The 12216-nt window shown below is 35.9% G+C and overlaps 1 protein-coding gene across 1 annotated transcript; it reads left to right on the top strand.

Annotated features, from left to right (window-relative positions):
* The first annotated feature begins 243 nt into the window (after positions 1-243).
* Positions 244-1196, top strand: LOC127794669 (F-box protein At5g07610-like). The gene has a single exon (XM_052325916.1). It carries the CDS (start codon positions 312-314, stop codon positions 1194-1196), a length of 885 nt encoding a protein of 294 aa, XP_052181876.1. The 5' UTR covers positions 244-311.
* Positions 1197-12216: the final 11020 nt, after the last annotated feature.

Here is a 12216-nt window from a genome sequence, read left to right on the forward strand (position 1 = left end):
CACGCACTGGCCGAAGCCACCGGCGAGGGCCGAGGAAGCCCTTATCGTGTCCCAGTGCCGAACTGGTCGCCGGAAACGACGACCTCCTGAAGCAAATCCTGATCCGTCTACCAATAAAGACACTGTTCCGATTCATGCTAGTCTGCTGGAGGTGGCGCCTTCTCATTTCCAGTCCTCAGCTCATTCTCGATTGGAAGCCTCCGAAATCTGCTTCCTCGTTTTTCTTCCGAAGGTACTCTGCTCTCGAGTCTAACAGAATCAAGTTTCATTTCGTTTCCCTCAATGAGCCACTACCGAACCGTCGTAAACCCATGATATCACTTGATTTCGTAAGTGATCCTTTAGGGATAAAAATTTCCCAGTCCTGTAGTGGCTTGTTGCTTTGCTCTTCCTCTAGTTCCATGATGGATTCTAGTAACACTTGTTACTACGTTTACAATCCTACGACAAAACGATATACCACCATCCCCAGGCCTCGCAGTTCCCGTGAACAATATAACGTTATACTCTCCATGAACTTGGCATTTGATCCATCTGTGTCTCTTCATTACAAAGTACTTTGTGTGTGCGCCGATGGTTCGCCTAATTCTCCTTATCAGACTGACGTTTATTCATCTGATACTAGAAAATGGGACCTATCCACTGCATCATTTGTTGATTCTTGTGGTGCACTATTTGAAAATGGCATCTTCCTGAACGGCAAGATCCACTGGCCTTCTTGCTCGAAAACTTCAATTTATTATGATCTTAATCGAGCTAAAGTGCTGGAAATGCCTATGCCTATGCCTATGCCTGTTTCCCGTTCAAGAGAGCTTCGACGTTTCGAGGAGTCTGGAGGTCGTTTGTTGTTTGTTTCCTTTTCTGAACCTCGGAATACACAATTTGATGTGTTTGAGATGCAGAGAAACTATTCTACGTGGTTTCTGAAATATCGTGTTGACCTTCGAGTGGGTGCAGCGGCATTTCCGGGGTTGTTATCTTCTCCATATTTCTTGCTCTGCTTTGTTGGGGGAGAAGTTGAAGGAGAGCTATGCATGATCTTGTACATAGCTGGTCAAGTCGTATACTACAACATCGCACATAGGAGTTTCAGGAAGGTTTGTGATCTGCACCTGCGTGATTGTGATTTTGACTTAATAGTTCTTCGCCCCTGGATGACCATCCATCGGTGCATGGAGACGCTGTCTTATGGTTGAGGGCATTTCTCTGAAAGTTGTCTTTTGGTTCTTATTTCTTATTTTGTTTCTTTTATAGTCATCTGGACAACCATCGCAAAATTATATAATGAGAGGGGATTCCAATTTTCAATTTGAGGAGTTAGCGTTAATCATAATCTGTTGAATGGTTCTTGTTGCTTGTGCTCTGGGAAAAGTTTTTTCTTTTGATAACTAATCTTCCTTTTAGTTTGTTTCCTTTTGTTACTCACTTCCATTAGATTCGTAATTGGATTGGGATTATGGAATTTTAGGAAAGGATTACAGGTATTAGTTTCCTATATATAGTAGTTTAGATTGTAATTGAAACTAGCGTTAATTATTGATTTTGATTCGAGTTTATTGAGTGGTTTTGAGTTGTTTCTTGTGTTCTGGTTTTGCATCAATATTTTTGCTGTGGTTTTACATGTTCTCAAGGAATACATGTGAATTGCTATTGTCATCTGTTCTATACTTCAATTTATCATGTTGGTTATGAACTTCTAGTTAATGTTGTACTTCTTAGTTATATGAACCTTAATCTTGTGTCATTTTCTCCATTAAGATGTTCAATATTTTAAACAGATTTATCTCTAAATTGCACAAGACATTCATTCTTTCTTCAATTTTTTAAAGTTGATTCTTTGCTTTTGTGAAGGGGATGTTGGTTAAAAGCACTACAACATATATTGCTATTGGTCAATGAAGAAGTTTGGACCGTAAAACTCATTCACTATTATTTGGATTTGACACATATTTATATTATAAATGGTAACTGCTCATATGGGACAGTTACGCACAAAAAAAAAAAAAAAAATTACCTAACTGTATAATTAATGAAACTACCCCTATATTTTGTCTGTCTCTATTTCTTGTACATGGTTTTCTACACTCTCCCTCAAGTTAGGGTGTAAATATTAAAAAAGCCTAACTTGTATCTTCACAGCTTCAAACTAAGTCTTTGGTAGATTCTTGTCCACCTTCAATTTTTCTTTTTATGAAGTGCTTGTCTATTTAGCTCACTTTGAACATGTTGAGTTGCTGTCAATATCTAGTTAGATGACTAAAATATTGGATGACTGAGAGGTCTACTTGACAACGCTTCGCTGTGTCTTCAGTGTCAGAATGTGTCTCCTTTATGACATCTTAGATTTCTTGTGCCGTCTCGTAGAGGATGAGATTTTCTTCGACTTCTTGTCATGGAATTGACAAGCCATGACATTACCATATTGTGTTCTACCTTCCATGTCTTGTATTTTGAATATATTGAATTCGGTTTAGGGGCATCACCATTACGATAGTCATCTTTTCCTCTGCCGCTTATGAATATCATAACCGAATGTCCATTAGAACTAAGAACAGCGGGAACTTGAGAGGAAGAGGAAGTAAAGACTGCTGTGGTGAAGGACACGATTGGGACAATGGAGGAATTTTCTAATCAGAAATACTATGATACAATAAAGAAGTTTGGACTCTAAAACTCCTTGACTGTTATTTGGATTTGACACATATTTACATTATAAATGGTAACTGTTCATATGGGACAGTTACACACATAAAAAAAAAAAACTACCTAACTGTATATTACAAATAACTGTATAATTAATGAAATTGTCCCTATATTTTGCTTAATTGTCTTTATTTCTTGTACACGGTTTTCTACAATCAAAGATATCAGCACTTGGTTGGAATCAGCCAGTTCATCCTAGATAACTAGCAGGTACACAAGTAATGTACCCTTGCTTCTGCAATTGTTAAAGTTTGGATATCAAGCATGATAACACTTCAAGTCTTAGAGCTGCCACTTATCAATTAAGCTTAGGTTTATACCTTGTATAGTTATATCCCACCTGTAATGGTGCCAGTTCAAACTCATGAGTAGCGACATAGTGGTCATGTTTCTTTTTCTCTTTCTTGAATTGGTGAAAAGTATGACATCAGAGGTCCCAGTGCTACATTGAAATGTAACTGAGATGCTACTTGCTAAGTATATTCCCCTCAAAGGAAACATTTTGATTTATTAATGTTGTGAGATCGTTATGCAAGTACAATCATCCTCCATGAGGTGTTCCTTTTTCCCAGGAATCTTGAAGTGGATTCATGCATGGTCTTGTACATACCGGGTACGATCATATCCTATAACATCAAGGACAAGAGTTTTAGGGAGGTCTTTGATTTGAAGCTACGTCCTAGTGATTTCTTAGGACTTTGTCCATGGTTCACCATGCATCCCTGCACAGAGACCTATTTTATGTTTGATGCTATCTTTTGGCAAGTTCTCCTTGTTTCTTCTTTAAACTTTGTTTTAAAAACTGATTTTTCTCTCATTTGGTTAAGAATATCTTTACCTTTCCCTGTTTGACAATTTCAATTGATTGTAAATTCATATGTCCTAAATATGATGGTTTCTAACATCATGCATGTGCCATATCTGATAGTGCATATTGCTTCTTGTTTGAGCTTAAGACTACCTGGCTAAGAATATAAGACATTCTATGACTAGATAATGATGTGATGCACTATAACAAGTTTAATGGTTGCAACCGATCACAACCCTACATATCTTAATAATCACCACAAAGTAGATATTGCATGGGGGGTTGAGGTGGATTTAATTCTTATTGTTGAGGAGTTGACTTTAGAAACATTGTCTCCTTGTGGATGGCATGTGGATTCTGTACCCATGATTGTATTCATCAGCGCATATGTGTTTAGACCTTTCGTGTTTTGTACTTCTTAAAGCTTTTTTCATGCTTTTGGTTATCAACTCTTGCTTTCTCTGTCTCTTAATTATCCAAGAGATTGGGCCATCCAAGATATAGTAATTCACTTGGTTTTAAGTTGAAGTTTCCAAAATGGTATGTTAAAGTTTGTGTGATGCTTTATTTATGAACTTTTTGCCCAAACTGGTTTGTCATCAATTAGGTGAAGCAAAATTAGTGGCTGAGCAAATGTCTCTTGGAAAATGATCCTAGCTCGAAAAGAAACAAAAATGTTTGATATTTACAAAGTCAAAGTGAGCTTTTAGGTAAGTAGGCAAAATCTATTGCAAGGGTTTAGTGTGTTTTGTACAAGGATAATTATATTTATGCTCATCGTGATCATCAACTGCTCCTTATCCTAACTAATTAGAGTCTGTGGCATGGCATTCATATTGTCGATTGACTTATAAAAGTGACATTAACAATGCAAATCCATGCAATAGAACAAGGTGTCAAAATTTTACGTTGGATACCCTCCTTGACTCAAGCGGCTAGTATATTCTTAGCTGCTGCTGTTGCTGCTATCTTTTTTAATATGTTTTGTTTGCTCTTGCTTTTGGATTAAATTATTCAGAGTTACTGGTTACTCTGTGCCTTTGTGGGCATGTAAGGGGCTGATCGTAGCAACCTGCTAAATAGCTGTGATATCAGGAAAGAAATCTCTGCCTTGCTGATCAAAAGCATGATCATTTATTTCATTTTCTTGGTGGTCAATTTACTGTTTCTTTCGGTTTTAAGAAATTTAGGTTATCTGAACCTTACAATAAATGTCTTGATGCTATTGAATATCTCCATCATGTTCCTTTTACTATGCTTATATACCAGCTCAGGATGCTAATGAATACTGGTCCCCTCAGAGGGAAACCTAGTATAGCAAACATTGTATTTACAAACATTGATTTCTTGGACTGCGAGAAATCAAGCTTCCGCTTTAAAAAATGAAAATAGTGTTGGATGCTCTAAATGCTTGTGGACATTGTATAATGATACATTACTAGTTTGAGTTTGTTTTGTGTTCATGAAGGTAGGCTTAGAAGAAGAAATGTATTTATGAACTTATTACTGAGGTACCAATATGGCGTTCATAGAAGACAATTATTGGTAGCATATGTTTTATGTAAGCTAATGCATAAAAGTAAGGCCACTAGAAGCAGCGATACAACCACCCTACCTAATACGAACAACCCCAATAAAACCTGAAACTAGACAGAGAATGAGATACTGACCGATAGAATCACGACTAGGATAGGATACATCGAGAAACCATTGCTCCTAGACAATGAAAAATAAGGAGAAACTGATGACCAAAATTTGACCTGAAGCATGATTCACTGAATATTCAAAAACAGGAGCAGGACCCTTCGCTTCCAAGTTCAACCGCATCCGCCCATGAAAAGATGAAAAACAAACTGCTTCTGCTCAACTCAAACCACTCATCCTTTAGGACAGCCTTTAAACTATCAACGACACATCAAGGAGAAGCTGAAGAAGACATAGATTAGTGTATTCCAGCCCCCTGACTTCAATCATTTAGGTGCATTTTGAGTTAATACTGTGTAGAGTGGTGAGTAGTCTGCTAAAAGGAATTATGCTAGCATGCGACGGGTTTTTGTTGGTTTGATTTTGTTCTAGGTGGGGGATGGAGCTGGAGTTAAATTGTGGTATTGAAATTTTGTTTTGAATTTGTTATTGTGTTTAAGAAGATAGTCTGTGCAATTATTGTATTAGATGCTGGGCTTTCTTTCATGCAGGCCTCCCCCCCCCCCCCCCCCCCCCTCTCCCACCCACCATCACCACCCACACACACACACACACAACCTTGAGGTTCTTTGCTTCTGTACATATGATTTCTTACTGAGAAAAATGTGAGTATTAAATTTAAGTGTCTGGTTTTAAGACCATATAATTTACTATTATGGATTGGCATTGGTAGGAGAGATTTTTCAGGGTTGTACTACTTGCCCTAGAGTAATGTCTTGGTGTGGTAAAAGAAAAATATATGGTGTCAATCTGCCTCTTTGTGTGTATTGAATTAGGTGCACCCTTTTTTAGAGCAACAGCCTTTGCATATGCAAATAGGTGTTCATGCTAGAGGGTTTGTACTAGTTGTTCCATGGAGATAGTAAAGTTCAGGTGTGATAAAAGATGAAGCTCTTTTGAGCCCTTTTGCTGGAAGTACATTCTTTTGTATAATATTTTGTACAAATTCATCAATCCATGCACATTTGAACATAATCACAGATGGTTATTTCCATTCTGTTTCATGCTTGTATCTGTGTTATCAGAATTCTTCATTTTGCCCAAGCTACAGAAACCAAGATAGAGGGTGAGTTGGGTTCACTCTTAAAAATATGAAGTCAAAAATTGAAACCCAAATAACAAGCCACTAATGGCAAGAGTATTAAAATAAAATGATAAGAACATGATATGTAGTGTAAATGTATTTCTGCAAATGAAAGTGAAAGAATGTGCAAGCTTGGATAGTAAAGATGAAGTATTCCAACTTCTAAAAATGAGATATAAACAGATAAAGAGAGAATAGATTGAAGACAAAGATTCCTGGTCATTTCCACATCCATCCTCCAAGAGCTCCCATTGAGTGTTGTCCACTATTTGCAAATAGCTGTATATCAACTAGCTTGATAGGTGCTGGCTCACCTTTAGTTATTTGTCTGGAAAATCATTCAAAACATCAACCTCGAAACAACTCCAATCTTTACCAAAGAACCAAGTACACTTGCTTAAGTGTTTTCTCAACTTCCAAAAATCAATGATATTGTTTTCTGCGATGGCTTAAAAAAAATTTGAGAAGCAAATGCTTGCTTACAATATGACTTCTTGTTCCTGCTTGCATTTAGGAACCATACTATAACCCAAAGAGATGGTAAATCAATGAAGCCCAAAGGATGGAAGAGAAAGTTATTTGCTAGGGATTCAACCATGATATGAACATGAGGTTCTTCACATTGTCTGCACGGTCTCTTGGAATAACTGAGGGAAAGGCTCGTATTTATATAGTCTTGAAAAAGTCACCCTACGCAGTGTAGGCGATTTGCATTTAATGCAGTTAGATCTATAAAAATAATTGTTCGTGTATCTGAATTTCGTGTTTGGAATTGGCACTTTGCTTATGGAGTTGATACTAAATCACAAATTCAAAATCCAGTCCTTAGACTTTTGAGTCAACTCAAAATCACAGATTTTGAGTTTCTTTTACCTGTTAATACCTAGTTGCATCCAAAACCACATTAATTGCAATTATTTATATAAAGAGGATAAGCCAATATTTCACGTAAATTAACTTTTTTCTCATGGTTTTTTAACTCAAAAATTATCACTATATGGAACCTTGAAAAAAGCCGAAGCTCTTTCTTTGTCAAGTAACCTAAAAATTCTTAGAATTTCTTCATTTGAAGCTTCATCTTTGCTTTATCATCATAATTCATTAGAAGACTAAATTACAATTTCTTTTGACAGAAAATATTGTTGTTGCTTTGCTTCTCTTTGTACTTGGAGCTTGTATATATTGAGTTGCATCTAATTGCTGTTTACATTGGCTATTGCTGAATTTTGATGTTTATAGAATTATTTGTCATCACATGTTATTATTTCCCTAAAGGCTTATGATTCAAAAGACGAGATAAAATGAGAAATTGAAAAGGAAAGGAGAAGTACAACCACCTGACATCTGATTTGATTCATGTAGTTCATTTTTGTTACTTCTAGTGCAAGAAAGTCCAGTGGCTCGTAGGTTGATTAAAGGTTAACTATATGACGTCCCTTACCTAGCTGAATATGGTGTTGACATCATGAAATTTCTACAAGATTGGCTCAGAATTCAATTCTATGTTTCTTAATCCAACTGCTGACACAAGAACATTTTGTTTTTGAACTCTGGTTATGTTGGCGTACTTCATGTTGCACTTCCATTATATTCAGATATAAAAGGAAATAACCAAAGTTCTACCATGAACACTCAGCAGTCTGGAGATTGTAGATCGCTAAAAATTACAGCTGTTGTGAGTGCTAGAGCTAGGTGCAAATGGTGAGGGTTTTAAAGTAATCCCATTTGGTTGGTTTAAATATAGATGTTCTTGCGTTCCTTTCCATAAATAATTTGAAGTTTTGGGAATTTGAAGATGCTCTGAGAAAGCCAAAAAAATGAAGGAATCTTTATGTATTAGCTACTGCTTCTTTATGTTAATTTCATGATCTTTGCAATATCTATGTGTTACTTTCTTGATGCCTTGCAACAATCTTTGGCTTTACATGTTTGGAATACATTTTAAAAGTAGATTTTATGTTTTTTTTTCTTTTCTTGTTTTCAAATCTAAAACCAAATCCAATAACAATACAAGCAATAACAAAATACAAACAGAAAAACAGGATAAAAATAACAAGCCTTTGAACAGAACCTGGAAATCAATGCAACCATAGACAAGATCAAGCAATCACATGAAGAAGAACACAAGAACTTACGTGTTCGGATTCAAATTAAATCCTACTCACGGTAGGGGTTAGAATCCTTAGTCAATCCACTATATCGTGGCCATCGAAATTACAAGATTACACGAACAAATCATCACACACAAGCTCTTTCATCCCAAAGCATTCCCAACACTTGATCATCACAATCTCTCCCCAATATAGCGATTCACACAATGAAAGAGAGAGAAACTAGGGTTTCCACGATCGATTGAACTCTTTGATTCACGAATGCTCGTATATCAATTTTCCCCTAATTGTTGCTTTATAGTTGGGCCAAGGGATACAAATGAAATTAAATAATTTTTCAATACACGGGCTTGAGCTTGTTAGGCTGTAGACACCAATGGCCCAACCCATTTTATTTATATATAAGACCCAATGAATTATTGAGTCACAATCTTAACAAGTTTGGTGGGAGATCTCCCCACCCCCATTTCTCATAAATATTAGTTGCATTATAATCATGGCCTTTACCAATTACCATGTGATTATTGTCCCAGAATATATGCCTCTCAAGTCAGATATCTTTTCCATGGTTTGCTCACACTTGGTATTTCATGCATGCATTTAGGTAGTTTCATAGGATTTCCTTTTCAAGTTTACTTCTACAATAAATAACCAGAATTTTTGTTTTCCTAGATTTTTCACATCTTCATTAAAGATTTTGTGAATAATACATTCTACCATTTTTGAATTTTTTGTATTTGATGCTTAAACTATACATTGCAGTCAAACTACTTAATCTTTGAATAATTATTTCATTTGCATGCCACTATCCTTATTTTATGTTTATGTTTATACATATGAACTAAAACATGCAAACAGTTAAGAGCATCCAGATAAGTTTCCTATACAAACATGTGATCCAAATACTACTATAATAGTTCAAAGGAAGGTTCTCTGGTTATCACATTCTAATATTTCCATAAAAACATGAAATGAATTTGCTTAACTTAATACCTTTTAAGCTAGTGATATGTGTTGTAAATATAGTAGTATATTTACCTAATTGTAGGGCTTGATTGTGTCTTGATTCTAGGATCTAGATTAATCCTAAACTTGTATAGATTAGCTTGATCCTAAACTTGTATAGCTTAGCTTGATTCTATGATTTAGATTGGTCTTAGAATTTTATATACAAAAACCTCTTGTACTTTTGAACATAATGAAAAAAGAATTTTTTTCCTCAAAACAAGGTATTAGAGCACAAGCTGTTTATTTTTATTTTATGAGGTGTGACCCTATTGAGTTACTCTTTCTGAAGTATTGTCCTTTGAGTTGTAATGGTTGATAACACATATGAACACAATGGCTAACACACAAACATGAAGGCTGTGATTTCTGATGTTAATGCTATGACAACAAAAATCACAAAACATAAACTTAGTGATTAAAACTATTTGGAGTGGAGCAAAATTGTGTGTGTGTAACTACTTAGCATTGATAAGGATGATCATCTCATTGATAAACCACTATCCGATGCAACAACAAAGAAGGCCTGGCTAAGAGAGGATGTAAAAACATTTTTACAGATTCAAAATTTAATTGACACCGAGGTAATTTGTTTGGTTAATCATTACGAGTTTGTTAAAGGTCTTATAGATTATTTGGCCTTCTTATATTCTAGCAATGGTAATTTCTCATATATATATATATATGTGTGTGTGTGTGTGTGTGTGTGTGTGAGTGAGGAGTTTTATCATTAAGAGACATTAAATGTCTCTTATTGAATATTTTATTGATTTCAAATAGGTGTACGAGGAGTTGAATGCTCTTCTTTCTTTTGGCATTGATGTGAAAACTTAACAGTCTCAACGTGAGTAGATGGTTGTTATGCGTATCCTTGCAAGTTTATCATTCGAATTTGATGCTACTAAAATATAGATCCTTATGATTTTTCTAAGTTTTCCTTATGAGTTTGGATATGTGGAGAACACGATTTTTCAATTTTTTTTTTCACAAATAATCTTCATCTCATTCTCTAGCATAAATTACACAAAAGAAATTAAAAATATCTTTTTTTTTAACATATATTCTATTTTCAGTATCATAAATTAGTTTTTCTATTCTTAACTATTGAATGTGTGGAAAGGAATTGAGTAACCTAAGCTGAATCCTTGGAGTGAGGCGTTGGTACAGTGTTTAATGAACATAAAGACTTCGAAGTGGTAAAGGTAAGGGATTTTCAATTCAATTCAATTCAATCCTAACCTTTCTTTTTTGTTTAATAAAAGCTTGTTTCTGGCTTTGGCAATTGGATGTGTGATTAGGTTGGCCTCCTCGGATTTGACTAATATGAAAAATGGGGGTAGATATTGAATCCATACCAAATGTTCTTTTAAATTTGAGTGTCTTTAAAGAGAAAGATATTTATAATTTGTTGTATGAAAGCCGGGAACCTCAAGCCATTTCGGAAGCAATTGCTAAGATCGCGGAGAAGATCCCAACCACGACTATTTGAATACCAATTATTGTACCAACGGTTGCTAATTCAATTGATAACATCATAGCTGATACGACAAGATTGCTCATTCACTTACCAACAACAGCACATTCAATAGCAACATTTGATGCCTACTCTTTATATATGTGATTTGCTTCCCCACTTGCCTTAGTAACCTTTCTTTCTCGAGAATTCTAAGATGAAGGATCGTTGCCCATTGCGGAACAAGGGCAAGAATCATTTAATGCTCTCTAGTCGATAGTATGGAAAGCTTCCTTCTTGGTGTAGTTGCTTTTGAATAGAGATTGGCATGGCCTGGGTCTTCTTTGAGCTAAGAGTCATTACTCTATTATGATTTCTTGCTAGCAGTAATAAAAGATAAAGGAATAGAAAGAGAAGATCCCGTTGAATCAGCTGGTGTGATAAGATCCCATGCAGTTAACTTGAAAGAAAGTGGAAATGAGTGACTCTCGGGTGAACTAATTGCTTCAAGATAGGATTTTCTTAGCTTTCTTTCTTCTTGTCTTTTCCGGACTCTATTGATGGTGTGTTTTCTTATACTAAATAGGTTTGTTCAAGGAGAAGGAAAGAAATGAATCTTTTTCTTGAGAAATAGCCAGTATAGGGGAAAAATAATAGGAAAGATTCAAAGGGCGAAGCCCTGGACAATCATTTCTTTATTAGCCAAGTTAGTAGTCGCTTCACACCTTGTTGGCAATATTGGCTTGGGTGTTGGGGTAGATTGCTTTGGTTGACCTTGCTTTTTGCTATGCCTGATAGGGTATCCTTTGTTTGGGTGGTATGCTTTCCTGGCAGTATGGTACAATTATAGTATTGTTGCTAGCATAGATTGATTGAACACAGAAAACCTTCCATTGGCTGGCAATCATGTTTTTCATAGGATTTCTCGTTACTCATGTCAGCATTCTCACTTTTGATATATTTACATGTTGTCACCAATAACCTTCCCCAATTGACAAAGCGTCCCACTATCGACTCTTGAAAAGAAGCTTTCAAGGTCTTATCACTTCAGTGAATCACTTGAGCCCTAATACATTTACGGTGCCATAGAGCTAGACTAATGAGCTATTATGCTTTCTTCAAAGGATGGTTGTTTCCAAGCCCACCTCCTAGTTATCATTGCTCGATCATTTTGTTTTCCCCTAAGTGATTGCTTAGGGACCTTAGCGTATGATCTGGGTCATTTCCTTCTCAACTCTGGATCTTAACACCCAAAAAGTCTATTTGTACAAATAATCTAGGCATGGATTCAGAGTTTTCCTGGGGTTGGTATGGCGAAATGGGGCCACCTTAGCCCATTGAGTACTCT

Source organism: Diospyros lotus, chromosome 2 (assembly GCF_014633365.1).
Source record: "Diospyros lotus cultivar Yz01 chromosome 2, ASM1463336v1, whole genome shotgun sequence".
Classification (NCBI taxonomy): Eukaryota; Viridiplantae; Streptophyta; class Magnoliopsida; order Ericales; family Ebenaceae; genus Diospyros; species Diospyros lotus.